Genomic DNA, 20,695 nt, shown 5'->3' with positions numbered 1-20,695 from the left:
TTAATAAATTATATGAAAGCTGGCATTCCTGAACTAATGTAAAATTGGCTCTCACGACAAAATTGTTATCATACGTTTTGTAGAAAACACTTTGTCGCCAAGCAAACGTCTCTGAATGCTTCTAGGGAATATCCATAGAGTGCGTACTAATTATTGTTGTATTTTTTAGGACTGGAAACTATCTTCGGAAATAAAGTTGTACCGTTTATTTGCACCTCTCTCAATCGTTGAATGAGTTTTTTTGCTGAATGTATCGGAGTTACACAGGTGAAATTATTAAATCAAGTCACTAGGTTCTTTGCATGAACCCGAGCGTACAAAACTACATAAGCCCCTTAAAACAACCACTCTCTTCTTAGCAATACGCCATACCCTGTTTAGCTCTATACCTTAAAAACTTTCGTATGTGTGATTTTTATGTAAGTTTCTTAAAACCTATTATTTTGAGAAGGTTAGCCAACTACACGCCATACAGCTTAATACATACTAGTTTTTATCTAACACACATAATAAACATACTAATTCATATTTCTATGTGTTTAATACGATATTGACTTAAATAGATTATGAATCAAAGTAATAAAAGTTCTTTCCTTTACAATTAATCGCTGCAATTTTGATTTCATTGTCACAAGTTTCGTTTCAGTCTAAGTTTAAAATGCTCTTAGATGAAATCTTTGTATAGAACATATTTGTTTTTAATCCTCCAGAAGCTACATGGTTATTTACCACGCTGTGTAAAAGCTGTAGACAAATTATTACTCATGATTGCTGCGTTGTAAAAAATATTTTGTTGTTATAATAAACATAAAGGAAAATCTTAGTTACAGTAACCTAGTAAGTGTAACTTAGTGGAAGATATCTTATATGGCGATGAGCAGAAGATGAGTTTACTTTGTCATTACTGATTTCTTAAAGCACCAAAAATTTGGTATTTGCTTTTTAATTCCAGGACAACTTGATGGTTTTTATTATGTACTAGCATTATATTTTTATATCCTAATCTTTGTAGTTGAAAAGTAACGTTCTTTTAGCTATCTAAAGCTAACACCACTTTTATATTCGTGTCTAAGAAACAAATTTGCATGTTACTTAAATAGGCACTTTTTTGTTTTTAAATTTTTTTTAAATAACAGCTTATCTTATTCTAGCACAGGATAACGTACTTATTTAGTATTATAGAAAACAGACAAAAATGTTCTTAAAACTTGTTGACATTGTCACTTTTTCTACATCGCTCAAAATGTTCTTAAAATGGGCAATATGAACTTTTGGTAATGTCAGAGAGGAGCCAAGTGCAAAATAAAAACAATGCCACTGGCAATATACAGTACACAACTCTCCAAGAACTCTAAGAACGATTTAGTATTTCTCCAAAATAAGAGCACTTTAGATTAATAAAATTGTTATGTATATATGCTAGGAATGTTCTTTATACTTTAATCATTAGGAAACTTTTATGACGTCAGTTTTGTGTCCAGTGAAGTCAAGAAGTCTGATTTTTCCGTGTAAAATTAATTTGTCAATTTATTTTACAATCATTTCAAGAATTAAAGCATAAAAGTTATAGTACAAGTAATACCGAAAAAGAAAGTGCTTTACAACAACGATACAAATAGGTTTGTTACTCTTATGTGTGGGGTCATATCCAATTAAAAATGACATCATCAGATATATATCTAGGTGCAGTGAGTTGGCAATTTTATGACTAAACCACAAGCAGCTTAGGATATATTCCGCCTAGAAAGCTCTCTTCTCCTCCCAGTTCTGAACAGGCCCAAAAGCCCACAGTAAGTCCTTTGTTATAATGTTAAAATGATTTGACAGCGAAAATGGTGACTTCTGTGAAAATTAGGAATTTCAATAAGCTCTTTTTTTATTTTTTTTTTAAATTATTAGAAATATTAGAAATTAGAAGTAGTTTGAAAAACAGGAGTTTTAGGATCTACGTTTATGTAACAAAGTATTAAAGAAGTCGTCCATTCAATTCAAACGTAATTATTAAAAATTAAAAAGTTAAATTATATGTAATTGCATATTTTCGTAATTCTTTTTCTTAGGCTGTACTAGCCTTTTTAGAAGTAAAAATCTGCTACTGTAAATGCAATGAGGGTACGAAAGAATACGAAACAGAAATTTAAAGAATCAATTGCTTTGAAGCTTTAACAAAGAATGTGAGATGTGGCATACTGAGTAACTCTTCCTTCCCTATTTGTTAAAAATAGGAGAAAACAGAAAGACTTGGGCAATTACCGTAACATTAATAGTTAATAAAAGTTTTATTGAAACCTGATCTTCGAAAGAAGGTATTACTTTTACATTTGCTACAAAAACCCTGTAAGTGACAATTCATTTTTAAAGTTCTTGAAAGAACGTCGTTAAACAATTTATTTGTTTAAAATTAAGGAAAGTAAAAATGTTTAGGTATAGCATTGAACAGAGCGAATATATATTTGAATTTCTCTAACGGTCTAACAATTTAAAAAGGGAAAAATGGAATATCTGCGATACGTTTACTGAATAACGAATGCGATAACGCTTACTGAAAAAACTGAATTCTAGTTTAACGAGAGCTAACCAAGCAAGAATGCTTTTTGTCTGAAACAATGAAAATACAATTCTTGTAGGAAAAACACTTAATTCCAACAAAAACATGAAGGTTTTGTACATACTAATGCTGTCCAGATTACTACCTGTTAACTTAATTCAATTTCAACGATTCAAATCTGGAGACAACTGGAGAAATCAAACCTGCCATAATGGAACTTACGTTATAAGAGAAAAAGGGAAAGTGGACTGTATTTCACGTATGGAACACACAGGTATCGATATTGACCTACATTTGTAAGTATTTTTTGCATTGACAATGTAAAGTCAGTAACAGACACATCTAATTATTCTAGATTGCACATGGAAATTTAATTCTGACAATCCTGACCTTACTGGTTTCATTCCGAAATCAAACATAACCACATTAAATGTCCGATTACTTGAGAAGAGTCACCCTTCAGGTAATCTAACATGTGCTAATTACACCGCGGGAAGAATAGCTGTTCAAAACAAGTACATGAATTCATCTTTGTGGAATTCTGACATTGGTGAAAGAATCATCAAGAAAACTTTAAGCTATCAATTTAATTATTCAACAAAATCTGTAAGTAGGTCGATATTATCACCTGATCGTTTTTGTTAGACAATGTCTTAATCAGTTTTTTTTTCTAGGTTGAAATAGGTTTCACTAAACATTGGGATGGATACCTTATCAAACTGTTTATAAATTGTTTGGATAAAGATGGACAAAATATTGTGCCCCACTCAACAACAAGATGCGTGGTTGTAAAATATGAAGGGATTATAACATGTACGTTTTCCTTTTCTGATATATTAAGAAACTACAGTTTAGCAAAGTTTACTAGAGTATAAATATTATAAACTTACTAGATCCGATAAATAGCGATGCTTCCTCACACACAACAGTATCGGCAACGTTGACTTCATCAGCGACAGAAGCAGATGCTACAACAACAGCGACAACAACATTATCAACAAAAGCAACAACCAGATCAACGTCTACAAAATCACTGACAACGCCATCAACTTCAACAACATCATCAAAGACATCAACGTCAACAACACCATCAACCTCAACAACATCAACAACTACAAGAACTTCACCAACAACAATAGTAAGCACTACTATGTCAGCAATGACAACACCTTTCTCGACATCAGCAACAACAAAAGCAGAAACAACAACATCAAAAGGTGAAGAAACAACAACAGTAACAACATTATCAAGCTCAGTAACAACAGCAAAAAACTCAACAGTAGGAATGACAACAATCACAGCTACATCAACAACACCAGAAGAATCAACAACATCAACGGGGACAGAAATAACAACTACTGCAACAACATCATCAGCGGCAATAACAACATCGTTACCCTCAGTAACAACATCAACAGATGAAAGAACGACAACAACAACAAAAACAACCGAAAGAGTAGAAACAACTTTTGCAAAAACCCCAACGTACATGAAAAGTTCTACAACTTATGTAACAGCAATAAATACCAAAACTTCAACACAAACATCACTGGTAAATCCAATCAGTAGTAATAATAAAAATGACGATTCTCTTGGTACGATCATGGCAATAGTTGGTGGTGTAATTTTTGTCATATTGATTTTAATCATTCTGTTGATTTGTTACAGAAACAGAAGGTATGCGATTATTTTTTTAATTGTCTTATAATAAGAGCATGAGAATGATATAAATTTAAACAAGACGACGTTAATTTGCGTGAATAGTGTGCGTGTGTGAATTTAAATTTGTAAAGATGTTGAAGTGTGGCAATGCTTCTTAAACCCATTTCACGATTAGCAGCGTATTGATATTGCAAGTAAAAGGGATTTTAGAGAAGGGCTTTATAAGTTCGTTCCCTTTTCCCCGAATTGTTGAATGTTTCACTATCAAAGTAAAAACAAACAGAGACTTTCAGATTTACATTTATGATCTGTTGCCCAACCAGTGAAACCTCATAAAGAGACTGTTATTGGACTAATATCCCTATTTATGTGGACGATTAAACTTAATTACACATAAACTTAATGAGTATAATTCTTTTTACCATGATATAAAATTTAAATTGGGCATGGCCGAGGTTTATTCAGTTGATATGATTTTTATCATCATTAAATTAATGTTTTAATTTAGAAATTCTGCTCATGCAAAGAACAATGAGGTAGGGCGTTGTGTACATAGCGTTTGAGAAATACAGAAGTTGTAAAAAACATGTTTTTAGTATAGTTATACTTCCATGTATCTTCTACAGAAACGTGCTACAAGTTACCACCGTGACATTGCTAGTGATAATAACATGTATGACATTTATCACAATGGTTACACTTCAGCTAATATTAACATGGAACCAATTGGTGAAAAATCTGAAGAATGTGATGACGAAACATTAAAGCAACCTCCGGAGAATGAAATGCCTGACACTCACGAACCCAAATTCTTTAATCCAATATTAGATGCTATAAGTCAAGCAGATGACCAAAGATCTTTTACTTCCAAGACCTAAGTCTGTGGTTTTTTAAATAACGACTATCTACTGAAGAATTTGTCATTTGTATTTTAGGCTGAAATTTAGTATATTTTATTAAAGTTAATTATGATTTGTGTACCACATTTCATTAGCTTTCCAAGGCAAATCCTGTTTGCTTCTTAAAGCTATTAACAACACTAAGTAAATGCACCAGTAAAATTATATCAAAGTTAACGTTTAGAAAATTATTTGATTTCTTTCTTTGTTCTTCGTATTATAAGCATAAGTAGTTGTTAATGTATGGCTTAATTATACAGTATAATGGCATACTTGGCGAGCGATGTTGTTTTTGTCTTATCTTTTCAGCCTTTAGGTGGGAAAACACAGATTTGATAGTTACTGACAATTTCAACGGAGTCAAATTAATTTGCAGGAAGAAGTTATCTCAAGATACCCATTTTGACACCGATTTCTGTTTCATTGACAAAGACAAAACATATAAAAAGGATTTTTAAAATCCGAAATAAGTTGGTTAAGGACAGCATAGCGTTATCTACAAAAATATATACGCGCTCGTTTCATTTACTAACAACATCTTAAAAACGCAAGCTTCAAAGTGAAATAAAATAGAAATATTCAAGTTTTGGACATTAGTGTATTCATTACAAAGGACATGTAGTACGGTTTTTCTCTCGCTCCCCGACTTCTAAAAACTTCCACATCTGAAGTATGGATAGCTTGTATTTATTCATTTGAGCATCTCAGACTCAGATTATTCTTTGTGCTAATAATAATGTCCCTGACGAATGCATTTCTATGTTATTTTTGAGTTTGTATTGCGTATCTGTTATTGATTTGAAAAAATTATTTTATCAGGAAAGTGGCTGTTCTGTGATAGCCTCAAAATGGCTATCCTCTAATTATATTGGTCTATTATTGAACCCTGCTCTCGTTTCTTTGCGAAAGTTGAGTAAAATCAAAGCAGAGATCTCAATACGAAAAAGAAGCTACATAGTCGATGAAATATTTGCAAAATAATTTGTAGATAAATAATCTTAAGATTGGATCCCCTTTTTAAAGAAATGCTTTTATATCTTATTTAGTTGATAGTCTTGACTTTGTGGGAAACAAAAAGCCGAGAAACATGATTACTTTATGAAAATGTTGAGTGTCTTTTAAGTTACAAATCCAACGACAAAAACGTTTAGATCAACCTAAAGCATAATTATAGAATTAAAAGCATAATTATTAGAAAAGCAATCTAAAAAATGCTAACGCTAAACTTTTAGACCTAAAATTGTGTGTGTAACAAGTCATCTTACTAAAACTATGGGTGTGAAATACCGCGGCAGGAATCACAGTAATAACCGGGACTTCAAAGTATGAAATGATTAGCCTGAATAAATATTTAGTAATGATAATAATTCAGGCAGGAAATAATATGCATAGTAATCATTTACGTAAATGCAAGATCGTCTGTTCTGATCACAAAAATGAAGAGAATGCGTAATTTGAAACGCGATAAAGAAAAGTGTGCCACATAGAGCAAGAACAATAACATTTCGTGGAGAATTCACGGGAATCATTGAAGACATATCGCATTTGCTATGTCGGCGGAAATTACTCTGTCAATTTTTAATCCTACTAAATACTAAATCCTACTATACTTTGTAAAAATCCCTCATTCAATAGAACAATACAGACGACGTTTGTACGAATTTTACTGACGTCAGCAGTGCATAAGCAAAATTATTTTTTTTAAAACATTTGATGACCCGTTGCGTCCATTATGTGGAGCTTAGCATGATTTGTGTTTTGCCACATCACATGTTTCAAAGTTGTTTTTCTTGAATTTTATACGGACACCGTATCAGAATATGTTTTAGACGAACTAGCAAGGAAGATAAAAGCTGAAAAAAAACTGCTATGGAAAAATAGACCAAAATCGTTTCGAAGGCATTAGCCATAATTCCGCGGGGAAAAACGAGTTATTTTGGACTACATTAAGTTTGATGACTGGCAGTGATTCAAAGAATTTACGAAAAAGGGAAATTTTGCTTAAAAAATTGAGCTTAAGGTTATCATCATCTAGATATTTACGAAAAAACGTCAGACATACTTAGCTTTTTCGTGGAAAATTCATGGGGAAATCAAATATTTTGTTTTCGCCATATTACCGTTTGGTTTGACAACAGCTCGCTAAATCTTTACGAAGTTACTTTGCCCTTTAGGTTATTTTTGGCACAACAAGGGTGTTAAAATTAGCGTTTATTTATTGTATAAGGCAGGATTTGTAGTTAACGAAGAGAAGTCGGCTCACCCTAAATTGTGATACAAACATTCTCCAAGTCTGTGTTTTTTCTTTATTTGAAAGTATCTCAACCCACACAATCACACATCTCTGCAAGAAAATTAGCTAAGATTGCAGGCAAAATCGTGTCTACAAAATTTGTTTAGAGTGACATTATCATGGGATGCTATCTTCAATATATTCAATTTCCCAGAGACGCTTAAGAAGCTTATGTTTCTTAGAGATAATTTTCTATTGCTTACCTGCCGGTGTTTATAAGAAAACTTTAAATTTTGAAATATTTTCTGACGCTATTGATATAGCAATAAAAGCAATAATACCCGCTAGATCTTTAAAAAGTCATAGGATGCTCATTCATTGGAGCGAAACAAAACTTCTACTTGGCGAGTAATAAAATCTGTAGAGTTTGGGTTGGAATCATTTAAAGAACAACTTTAGTACAAATCTGTGGTATGGTTTACTGATAATTACGCAGCTTATAAAATAATTTCATCTGGGAGTAGTAAAACAGAATTACAAAGTATTTCATTAAAAGTATTTCAATTATCAAGAGCTTATGGTATTAATCTTATAACCAACTGGATACTTATATCCCTTAATAAAAACGCTGATCAAATCTCAAAATTATAGATTACGACGATAGGGATACTAGTCCAGAATGTTTTCAGGTAGTCAATGCAATTTCAGAATTGATTGTTTCGCTACTATTTAAAATAAAAAAAATAGATACTGTTCGAAATTCCTGTACCCAGGATCTTTAGGCGCAGATGCATTTTTTAAATCTTGGGTGCATGAATACAACTTCCCAGTGCCTCCTGTAAATCGCATTTCTAAAACCATTGACAAAATTGAAAAAGAAGAACTTAAAAGACTGTTTACTAACAAGTTTTTCTTTTTCAATTTTGTGGAAATTAACCAATTCTTGGGCTAGTCTCAGAAGGATAACAATACTTTCAACTGGCTTAGACAAGGCGTTTCTGGATTCAGCCTTTTAGGACGCGATAGTTAAAGGAAATTTAATCGTCCTAAAGATTGATTCCACATGGTACAGGTGAGCGGACATCAAAAAATAGACACAAGGTGCCATTGATAACAAGAAAAGCACAAGGTGCGAAATCGAAAGTTATGTAAATTAGAATATGATTCAAAATTGGACAGGATGGCAGAAGTTCAAAAAGGCAGAGGGTGCCATAACCTAAAAAGGCGCAGGGTGTCAGAAGTTATGACTTATTATTTGTCTTTACTTTTAACAGTTTGCCATCAAGACTTACGTTCTTTATCACAATATCTGCCTGCTATGTAAAAATAAGAAACATTGTAATTATCAACTTCAATTCGAGACATGGCGGTATCAGTTCCAAGAAATTGAAGCATTTCCGCAAAGCCAATATACATATTGCTTTACCTGATATCGTTAATTAATCTGGAACATCCGTGTCTGCTATAGAAAGTTCGTTTTATGCAATTAATCATCTGCATTCGTTATTGGACACAAATTCCTGCGATTTAAGTTTGTGCAAAATGTTGCTGGAAGCGGATGGGAGGCTATGTTCGAAACTAACAAAGAAGAAAGAACCAATAACATCTGATCTCTTAAAAATGATTTATCATCTTTTTTAGTTTACATAAATGCAACTTAATGAATTAAAGGACTATTTTTATGATTGTAATAGGATATAGTGGTTTTATGAGATATCGTGAGATGTCATCCTTCAAAAGAAGCGACTTCCTCTTTAACGATACCCAAGATGGAATCTTCATAGAGAAAAGCAAAACCGACGTATACAGAGACGGACATTTGCTGTTTTTGGCCAAGACAGGGACTAATTTATGTCCTGTTATGTTGCTAAGAAAATACTTCGATCAGTGTAAAATTGCGGAAGATTCAGAGGAATTCATATTCAGAGCAGTCTCTTATTTTAAGTCTCTCCACATCTACAAACTGCGTAAGTTGAATAAACTAATAACTTACACAAGCGTTAGAGAAAACGTTTTGGACGCTGCGAAACACATCGGATTAACTCAAAGGACTTTGGATTGCGTAGCTCAAGATCTGGTGATTTAATTACTGCAGCAAACTACGGTGTAAAGACAAATTACTTAAGAGACATGGCCGATGGAGATCTGGCAGGGCCAAGGATGGATATGTTAAGGATTGTCAAACTCACTGTTTTCCGTTTTCTCTAGTGTAGGAATCGGAAAACGTCTGCCTCTGCGACGGTACATACTACCTAGTCTGATAACTTGTATCCCATATACAAAGGTTATAAGGAGATAATAAGTCAATTTAATTTCAACTGAATGTAATGATTTAGAAAATAAATGAATTTGAAGGCTTATAACCGGGGGTATGATAAGATACAGTCAATGTACCCTTTGCTTTGAGAGGTGAACAAGGAAATAAGAGGGCGGGATAAGCGGGAAAATATCACACATCGTTAGTTAGTTTTGCACATCCACCCACCCGCCCATAGTATGAAATTTTTCGAGTAAAATAATTATATATTTTCTTGTAATTCTTTTGTAAATTTTATATTCAAACTGCATAACTACCTAGTCTGATTACTACTACCTATTCGGATTTACTTCACTTGCATCCCGTATACAAAGGTTATAAAGAGTTAATAAATCAAGTTATTTTTGATTAAATGCAGTGAATTAGAAAATAATAGTTTGTATTATATGTACATAATCAATTTATACTAAAAGTTAAAGTCTGTAAAATACACGTGTTGTCTTTAAATACACATTTCCATTACATGACAAACATTCAACTCCCAGTAACTCGAACCTCCAAGGGACTGAGAAATATAGTTCGACTTCACGAATGTTCGAATTAAGCGAAGCTCTTATTGAATCGAATGTATTCTAAAATGCGATTGTACTTCGAGTTAAAGCGGTTTTTTGAAGAGTGGGGCAGCAGTTACGGCTAGAAGTTACAACCTTAGCGATAAAAAAGGCATGCAAGTTACTTGTAAATTGAATTTTCCTTTACAGACAACATAATTCATCTATATTACATCAGGATTTAATTAAAGTTAAAAAAAAAATAGAATCTGACGTTTATTTAGTCATTGATTTCCTTTCCCCAATTAAAAGTTCGAGTTATCTGAAGAAATTAGCCTCAGAGAAGTTTTTTATAAGGGACCCAAAAAAATTGTTCGAGATAATGAAAGTGTTCGAGCGAGAGGTACCTGTATTTCCATTTTATAATCGCCTTAAACTTCTCACAAAACAATTTTTGTGTACATTTTTGTTGGTCTATATTATCCTGCCTCAGTCTGCAAAAAATCACTTTGATCATGTGACATGCCTAAAATGTTTATAATATTTTTGCAATGTCAGTAAAAAGAAGACGATGCATCTTCATAATTTCAATGATATTTATTTGTAATTTAGAAACTGGCCTGCAAAATTTTTTATCGATCTGGGAAATACACGTTTTGGTCACGTGACATGTCTGATTTTTTCAACTACTAGTCAAAATCCTAATTTTTATATTCTTACTAATTTTCAAGAATCAAGTTGTTGAAGAAATATATTTATGTCAATAGTTCTAAACAATACTTTCTATACATTTCAGAATACATTCATTTTGGTGCTAAAACGAATGCCTGTTGTCTTCATAACGACCAATAACAGTTTTAAGATTTTAGATTTTTTTTCTCATTTAAAAGTTTCAAAACTTTGGATCCTAGACTTAAAATTTTGTTGCCACTCTTTTTTCTCTCTTTTTATGATATATGATGGCATTCGAATGATCATATTTGAAGTCAAAACAACAACCTGAGGAGTCCTCGGTGGCTTCTTGTTACAACATGTGTTTAAGACACAAAAATATGTGTACAATGCACATATAATTTTGGGTTTTAACGTAATAAACGTAAATAGAATTTTATAATTGTTTAAGAACGCTGTGTCTAAGTGGTTTATAACATATTATTTGATTTTTCCACATAAAAATAAATAAATAGTCATAGAAGAGTCAAAAAATCCTAATGATTTCCTATATCCTATATCGGATTGAAATCCTAAAAATCGGGGGAAACAGATTTAGCAGGTGGCAAAAATTAGCTGGAACTTGTGAACCAATTACATCAACATTTCGTGAAAATTTCATGCTCATATAATCATTACATTAAAAGTTATGGAATTTTGTTGGATCATGGATTTGAACTCTTTGGAAAAATGCCAGTCATAAAACTCTTATTAGTCACAAAGTTTCAAAACTATTGAGCTTCTTACTTAGATAATAAAATAGAATTTTGGTGGATGGTGGATTTGAACTCCTTGGAAAAATGTTAGTCATAAACTATTAATAGTCACAAAGTTTTAAAACTATTGAGCTTCTTACTGAGATAATAAAATAGAATTTACCGCGGGCACTTCATACCCACCCCTACACCAAACAAGATTAATACGTGAAAGACATACTAACAATACATATTGTAGTCAGAGTTGGTAAAAATCTGAGGTTATACTAAACCAGCATATAATAAAAAATAAATATTTGTTGCCAGAAGAATCAAATTTATTGAATAAACCAATTATAGAACGTTAAAAAGAGAGGGAACGTAAATCCCATAAAGAAACCCACTTTACCACACGACACAAACATGTCCGAAAGCAATGCAACGTTTTGGCTTAACTTCCATAACTTCGGCAAGAGGGTCGCTTCATCTATAAAGTACGCCATTGCTAAAATCATATTCGATAAACATAATAAGTCAACGCTTATTTGTACATTTTTTAGAATGCACGCAACGAAAGTAAGCGCAACTGAAATAACTCTTATTGAGGGTATCAATACTAAGTAACTGGTTCGTTTTCCAAATCTTTTTATTAGAAGTGGTAAACAGAAACTTGTTCATATGGCCATGACATAACGGGACAGGAAAAAAGCCGTTAACAGAGTTTCTTTGATATCAACTTTTTTGCTATACTCCACAAGCGATAAAGTCATCACTTCCAATGTCATACCCATTGTAAAGCTGAACAAAAGGATAACGAAAATTGTAAATTTAGCGGATGTGTAGTGTTTCTTTACGCTTTTCTGAGATTTTCTTTTCGCATATGGCTCTACTTTTTCTTTTCTATACAGCAAAAACACCAATGGCAGACTCAATAAGTATAAGAGAGCTGCAAAAACTATCGGGATTGCACTTGAAGAAAGGGAAAAGAATAGAAATCCAAACTGTAATCCAATCGGCATCAACTGCAACAAGGCCTCTGATAAACTTCCAAACAACAACGTCATATTCAATATATTCACTGATTTGGATTTGTTATCCGATTCGGTAACTCTATTGACTTCAGAAATCGCAAGAGGCTGGAAGTTTTTCGACAACCCTGCTAGAACCAAACAAAAGATTGTTAAATAAATGTTTCTTGTGTACATATAAACGAGGAAACTCGTAACTTTGATGACTCCTAATACTAGTAGCATCGTCATGATTGCCCCTGTTCTATCGGCAACTGTTGCTACGAGAGGATCTGCAATAAGTGAGATCAACCAAAAGAGAAAATGGCCAATAGCAAGATATGATTATGCTCTACTGCGATCAATATCGTCAACAAAATGAGGGAACAAGAATATTGCAAACGAGGTAACTTCAACTCCAACAGCATAAAAGATAAGGGCGTGCAAGGCAACATTTTGGATCTTCTTCATTCCTTTTTACTCGTCTAGAAAGCAAAAACTAAAAGTTAAAATTGAACAAAAAATGCGTCTCCAGTAGGCGCATAACGTCATTTTAATGTTAAAATAACATTATATTTTATTGTTAACCGTCTGGATTTTTCAAGCGGGCAATACGTTTTTTTAGGCATTCTGATTGGCTTTTCGCTCTTGACAACGGGCCGATATTTTGCGGTATTGCCTGTCGTCAAGAAAAATGGTAGCTTAAAATGTAAACAAGCACGAAAAACAAGTTTTAAGAAGCATTGGAAATGATTATATATCTAACTTCTACAATACATTTATCGATAAAAACATTTTCATAGGATAAACATAACAACAATGTCAAGTTTAACAGTTAAAATAACCAGATTCAGCAACTTTCCGTGTGGATGCTTCTTCAACATGGCTAGTTACATTGTCCATAAAAACGATGCTGATATCCAGTTTTATCAAAAATACTAAATACAGGGCGACAAAATCATAACAAATACGTCTCCTCTCATTTTCAGATTTGTTCCTTTAGCTTTGTGGTTATCGAAGCCCACGTTATTCTTGGCTGCCTTGCTAGTTAAAATAATTACTTCAATATATTTTAGCTCCGCATTCAACTTTACGCATTATTCTGTACGTGTCGAACATCGTAATGTTTTGTTTACAAAGTTAAATTCTATCGGGGCTCTCGAATTCCAAATAGAATGTTTGTTCTTAGACAGGACTGTTTCGAATTTTGTCCGCGGGTGTTAACAAAAGTAGTGCTAGTGAATTATATTATAGGAACACCAAACTGAAATTCCTTTTTTTAATTTTTATCTAACTTAGACGGTAACAAATACAGTAACAACCGATTACCCCGTGCTGTACCGAAAATATCGCCCTCAGTCGTTGCACCGACCTCGCAAGCTCGGTCGGCACTTAGACCTCGGGCGATATTTTGCGGTACAGCACGGTGTAATCGGTTATTATTGTATTAGTGGTAACGCTATATAACTAATTTTCAACATTATATCAACGTTCTCCTAAATAACGTTTACGTAATGACGGTAAGTCAACGTTACTTTTATAAATATACTTTAAAGGTTTATCAGCTAGCCAGCTAATATTTTTTTTCATCGCAATATAGTAAATCCTCAAACCAAATAATCATTGAAAGATAAAGTATAAACCATTTCAAATATAAATCTGCCGAAAACATAAAGAAAACTAATAGTTAGAGAATAAGTCCGATCTGCTGTCGTTTGTCCACATTAAAAATTCTTTGGTGTTCACTGGCTATATAAAATGTATACTGTTGTTAATATTTGGCTAACTAATAAAAGTGCTCAACAAATTATTATAAAAATTGAACAAATTATTTGTTTGATACTTACAGTTTCGTGTTCTTTACACTCGTCAGTCAAACTAATAAAGGTTGAATAAACAAGAAATTTATATTAAACTGCATTACAATATTTACAATAATAACGATTAGAGAAAATTATTAGATACAAAATTATTGTCATTAGATTTATTGTTAAAAAAAACTTGTTTGGATGGCGAAATTTAGCAATTAAATCACTACATTTGTTTATAGCTCGTCTCAAGTTTTTTTTGTAAACAAAAAGGATAATTGCGTAAGTTTCTCGTATAGCTATTAACTTGTTTTATGATCGACCATTGAAGTGATTGGGTGATGTTATGTTTTTCTTTCAGGTTCCAAACGTATTTTGAGAGAGATGTGTTATTTCTTTCCTTATTGTTATTGAGAGATTGCGTATGGCCATTGAATCTAGTTTTAAAAAATTTCTCGGTCAAGCCAATGTTTACTTTTTCTGGTGATCTAGTGTTGTTACCACACATTTGTAAATAATGTTGAAAATGGGAATTTTTCTTTCTTTCTGCAATTGCAACCAACTACGTTAGGCGTGTCTGATCTCGAGACTTACGAGTTGTGGGATTTCATGATGATGGAACCCATAATGCTGATGGAGCCCCTTTAATGTTGTTTTTATTGAAAGGTTTCTTGTGAAAATGTTTGTTGACGAGAGATAGGAATTCTTTCGCTACATTTGTGGACACATTCTTGTTAAATGGGGAATTGTATCAAATTATATTTCTTAAGCGGTTTGTTTTCTTTTTCGGAACGGAATGTAAAATGAAAATGCTTTATCATATGTTTGACTCCAACACGGACAAATATTTTTCTCACTTATCCAGATTTAGAAATTTAATTATCAAGTTTAATACGGCTTTACTTTTTGACCTTAATTGGCTTATAAGATTATAACCAGATTTTTCGGTTGGCATTGGCATAATGTACAACAAACCCAGCATTTCCGTGCGTCTTTTTGTCGTCTTATTTTTGTCTTAAATGTCTGCTTTCCTGACGTCTTTTTTTGTGCGTCTTTACGACGTCTTTTCCGTGCGTCGTAAAGACGTCTTTTTTTTTAAGTTTTTAAGACGTCTTCCAAATGCGTTTTAAAGACATCTTCAAATGCGTCTTTTCTAGGTCTTAAATGTCCGCTTTTCCGACGTCTTTTTGTGCGTCTTTATGGCGTCTTTTTGTGCGTCTTAAAGACGTCTTTTTCGTAGTCTTAAAGACGTCTTTGTAATGCTTTTTAAAGACGTTTTTTTAAATGCGTCTTAATTGCGTCTTTTTTAGGTCTTAAATGTTTACGTCTTTTTTGTGCGTCTTTTTTAGTGGCAAATAAGACGTAAACTCATAAATAAGGTCATTCTAAAAAGCTGTTCAAACAACCTTTGTCTTTAGAGGGGTTAGAAATGCAGTAAAACTGTATAACTTCATCTTTTTGTAATATTTTCTTTAAAATCATAACTATCATAAATAATTCTATATTATCAACAAATTTACAATAATTTTATTCACAGCAGTTAAACATCAGTATTTGCTCAAATTAGTTAGTTACTGCACGTTTTTCTTTTTATGAGAACCTAGTTTAAAAGAACGTTGAGGCTTAGTACTCTGAATTCCCCCATAGATTAAGGACCAAATAATGTGAGCTAGAATCGCTAATTATATTAAGTTAAGGTACCGTAGTTTTTCTAATTATAAAAATAATTATTTTCACGCGTTAATAATTAAAGGAAAATAAAATAGAAACTGGAACGAAACTAAACACGCGTTAATAAAAGGCAAAAAATTTATAAGCCCGGAAAATAAGAATTTTTTTCAAATTATATTAACTGCTTTATGTTATAGAAATACTGTGACCAAACATAATTTGCTTTTTTACTTTTTTTATAAATCTTGTTAGAAGAACCATGGTACTTCCACTAAGTCGGAATTTTTTTCGGGCTCTTTCAATGTTTTCCGCCACAGGTAGGTTCCACTTTCCCAGAGCGTACTGTACTGATATGTAAAAAGAATAAGTCTGTTTTGGTAATAAATTACAATTTTTGCTAAAAATGGCCTATGTGCGTTAATAAGAGGGCGTGTTAGATTAGACAAACTGTTTGTTGAATGACTATCCTGTATAAATGCTCGTGATAATTAAAAAAAGACTAACAGTTCCAAATCCTGTGGAGCGAAATAAACAAACAGAAAAACAATAACAAAAATATTAAATATTTCATTCTGGCTGGTTTGCTTTTTGGCGACCGGCACCGCCCTTTTGATCAGGGGCGTTTTTTAGCTTTATTTCAATTTGATTGCGCACATCCTTCTCCGTGGCTGCAGGGTACATTCGTGCAATAGCGTCTAAAAAAAAAAAGAAAAAAAGACGATTGTGAGATTTATTTTTCTTATTTTAATTCTAAAATTTGAAATAGGCAACTTTTTGCTGCAACCTCCGTCGTTCATTCCGCCTCTTTGACTTATCCATTTCTGAAATAAATTTAATGCTTAGCTAAAATTGATGTAATGTTAGTTAAAAATATAGCTAGCCTGTGGATAAAATTTAAACTAGCTTGACAATTTCCATTAAGTACAGACAGATCCACTCTAAAGTTATAGTTACAAAACTTATTGAAGAAAGTGAAGATTTATTTATCAATGTTCTTAATAAAATATTTAGTTAAATAATTTTTAAGAAACGTCAGTTTTTAGTTCAGGTCAAGTTACAGAAACGTGTCTGTGACCGGCAAAGTATATGTCATTTTGCCTTAAGAAATAGCTGCAAGATGTCACAAATATTTCTCTCCATTTTGTATGACTTTCTAATAATCTTAATTTGGAAATTTTGTTAAGACACAGGTACTTTTTGTGATTTAAATACTTTTTTTTAATTTAAAAATTCAATTGTACAAGTCACGCAGAATCAACAGGGTTTGTGTGTGGGTGGTGTGGTGGCTTTTGGGTGTAAAAGACTTATAAATGTTTGCTAGCTAGCTGGTAAACTATAAACTTTTGTGACTAGCTATTTTCTCTTTAGGTAGCATCTAAAACTTAGCTCTATGAGACTTATGGTTACACTAGCTGGCTAGAAACACCTAGCTACAACCCTGGAAAAAAATATTTTTCACTATTTTTCCAGGGTTGCAGCTAGCATAGCTACTAGCTTTAACAGTAAAAAAGTCCCCAAACTCGCTTCACAAAATAAAAAGATAACTTTTTTGGTGCTCATGAAAAAACACGATCAATTTTAAAAAGAAACAAGCCCCAGCTCTATATCGGGCTACCATATTGCCGGAACTCATTTGATTAATAATGCAAATAAAAACAAAAACAATTTTAACTTACTTTCTGGAACTAACCGGTTTCCTTTCTCGACTTGGTTTTGTTTAAAAGTTACCGCCACTTCAGACGTTTAAAATTGTACAGAAGGGGGTAATAATTAAGTTTTTTACTCTTTAATCACTCTTTTGAATGATAAATACAGATTTACTCTGCTATTTTAATACAAAACAAGTTTTTAAAATCAAGTTATTGTGGGAATATATTTTTTATTGGCATTATCGTTTTTACATGAAGTAATTAAACATGTTACCCGCGGAGAAATAGTAGACCAATTCCCCGTTCCCTCTATACGGCTAATTCGCAATGCATTATGGTAGTTGTATTCCGCGAAAACGTAAACAAACCATTCGTAGTAACAAAAATGGCCGAACAAGTACACTTCATCCTTAATTCTACTCAAAACCAAAGCGATATACAAAATTCTAATCAAGACAACAGTTTTTTTCAAAACTTGGGCTCTCCTGCAAGCATTGGCTCAAACTTTTCATCAAGTTCAAGCTTTTTATTGCAAGCTAAAAGTAAAGGAGGAGGGATAACTTGCTGTGTACCTCTCTGTCAAAACAACTCAAAGAAGAATCCAGACTTATCTTTTTATGTCATTCCTAAAGACTCAGAGCTTCGAAAGAAATGGCTTTTTATGATCAGTAGAAAGGATTTTGTACCTTCTACATCGCATAGAGTTTGCTCTGTTCATTTCACTGGTGGAAAGAAGACATATATGAACAATGTTCCCACAATAGTCCCAAAAACTATCAAACCAACAGCTAGCAAACCAAGAAAAACTCTCAACAGTACAAACTGTAAATTGCAACTATTTTCTCCTGTGAGGGCTACGACAAATGACATTGCTGCAGAATTATCTGTGGAGGAAGAGTTAAAACAAGAGTTGGAAAAATTGAGAGCCGAAATTAGTTGTATGAGAATTCATGAAAAGGAACTTGATCAAACTATTGAAAAACAACAAGCCACTATAAGTGACATAGCATTTTCAATTGACCGGTTTAAACACAATGAAGCACACTTTAAGTTTTATACCGGATTCGAATCTTATAAATTATTCAAAGCAGTTTTAGAATATTTACAACCAGCTGCAAATAAACTAATATATTGGGGTTCAAATACTAACACTGAAAATACAAAAAATATAAACTCTACAAAACGAGGCCGATCACGATCATTGAGCGCAGAAGAAGAATTCTTTATGATACTGGTTCGAATTCGATGTGGACTTTTGTTAGAAGATATGGCTGTTCGATTTAATATGTCGACAAGTCACATAAGCAGAATATTGATTACATGGACAGATTTTTTACATTCACAATTCCGTATGCTTCCAATATGGGCTTCAAAAGAAACAGTACAAAATAGAATGCCGAAATGTTTTCAAAAAAGTTACCCAAATACCCGTGTCATATTAGATTGTACAGAAGTATTTGTGGAAATGCCTACGTCATATCGCACACAGTCCAGTACCTTTTCAAATTACAAACACCATAATACAGACTTCAATATTTTTCTCGGTTTGATACCAGTTTAGAGCATTAACTTCATTTTCTAAGCCCCATTTGCAGGCCTCTGATGTAAAGTTTTTATTTTTATTTAGACATTTTTGTAATATGCTTTTTGGATGTATATTTTTTCTTCTATTTATAATAGATCCAAAATTGGATGATGTTATGCGTTTCTTTCTTTCTGTGTACCACATATCACATTTATACTGAGTACATGTGGATTTTTCTATGTCTCGAACTTGTTCGGCATTGACATGAATGAAATTGTTTACAAATGACTTTTGCTCATCTGATAACTCTGCTATTTCTGGTTCAAAGTCAAGAGCCTGCAAAAATAAATTAACTGTCGGACGTAATTCAACTGTTTCACTGTTTGTCTGTTCAAAATTAAATTCTTTTATAGATGTGTCATAAAATGATGATGGTTTATAGTCATTTCCTTGTAATAAATATGCCATTGAAGTTCCTTGCCCTATTTCAAATAAGTCTGTCGCTAATTTTTTGACTTTTTCGGTTGAGGGCTCATGTGCAAACAGTGGTGTAGAACAAAATTTTCTATTTCCTGTGACCAACGGTCTTTTGCGACTTTCATTTGTGTCTTTCGTAAGGTCTGCTTTCTCGAATGCCATTGCAGAAAATTTTATTGGTGCAGAATTTGCACTTTCTCCAGGTACATGCCATTTTTGTAACAAATCTGTGCATGTCTTGTCATCAGGGACAATTTTTAAGTCCAACTGTTTGTATTCAACCAATTGAAATAGAACTGCTGCGACATGCTTACAGCATCCTCCTGCTCCAGCTTTACATAAACATTTCGCATACAAAATATCACCACTTCTTTGACACAGGTGGACATAAACAGAATATTTTTCTCTTTTCATGGAAGCAGCTACAAAACATTTCACAAGAAAAGTTAATTTTTCAGCCATAACATTACTTTTAACTCTCACTTTCTTCACGTAGCTCTCCTTGAATAGTTGGTATCCAAGAATTTTATGCTTTGTACCGGTCTTTTTTCGATCTTTTTTGCGTCTTTCAAATGCGCGTCGTAATTATGCACGAAAAAGACGTCTAAAAGACGTCTTTTATCACAAACGAAAAAGACCGTGGCTGAAAAAGACGCATTAAAGACGCCTTTAAAATGCGCGTCTGACACATGCGTTTTAAAGACGTTTAAAAGACGTATTTCGGGTGCGCGCATATTTCATGCGCAAAAAAGCTCCAGAAAAGGCGTCTATAAAACGTCTTGTGCCGGCTGGGAAGAGAAGCTGCAACAACTTCACGATAAGGTTACTATAGTGATATTTGTATTATTATAGCCAGCCTAATGGCAAACAAAAAGAAGATGATTATGCTTGTTTTTACTTCTATATCTCTAAACGAATTTAAAAACTGTGGATTTTGTAATCGAAATCGCGATTATAATCGCACCTCTAATTAAGGCTTTTGAAAGACATGTGCTTTTTTAT

At 32.9% G+C, this 20,695-nt stretch overlaps 1 protein-coding gene across 1 annotated transcript; it reads left to right on the top strand.

Moving 5' to 3' along the window:
- Positions 1-695: 695 nt before the first annotated feature.
- On the top strand, positions 696-5,931 carry LOC130625910 (uncharacterized protein DDB_G0271670-like). The gene is made up of 7 exons (XM_057441037.1): positions 696-2,306; positions 2,628-2,822; positions 2,904-3,154; positions 3,223-3,361; positions 3,442-4,225; positions 4,719-4,746; positions 4,837-5,931. Exons 2-7 carry the CDS (start codon positions 2,654-2,656, stop codon positions 5,086-5,088), a joined length of 1,623 nt encoding a protein of 540 aa, XP_057297020.1. The 5' UTR covers positions 696-2,306; positions 2,628-2,653; the 3' UTR covers positions 5,089-5,931.
- The last annotated feature ends 14,764 nt before the right edge of the window (positions 5,932-20,695 follow it).

Source organism: Hydractinia symbiolongicarpus, chromosome 14, assembly GCF_029227915.1.
Source record: "Hydractinia symbiolongicarpus strain clone_291-10 chromosome 14, HSymV2.1, whole genome shotgun sequence".
In the NCBI taxonomy this organism is placed as follows: Eukaryota; Metazoa; Cnidaria; class Hydrozoa; order Anthoathecata; family Hydractiniidae; genus Hydractinia; species Hydractinia symbiolongicarpus.
The sequence above is the reverse complement of the archived record's forward strand: the minus strand, read 5'-3'. Positions and strand labels throughout refer to the sequence as shown.

Bases quoted from the DNA above. Each gene is read 5' to 3' on its own strand.
- LOC130625910 (XM_057441037.1), top strand. From the start codon at position 2,654: ATGAAGGTTTTGTACATACTAATGCTGTCCAGATTACTACCTGTTAAC. The intron at 2,823-2,903 runs GTATCGATATTG...TAATTATTCTAG, and splicing joins TTCACGTATGGAACACACAG to ATTGCACATGGAAATTTAAT. The intron at 3,155-3,222 runs GTAAGTAGGTCG...TTTTTTTTCTAG, and splicing joins TTAATTATTCAACAAAATCT to GTTGAAATAGGTTTCACTAA.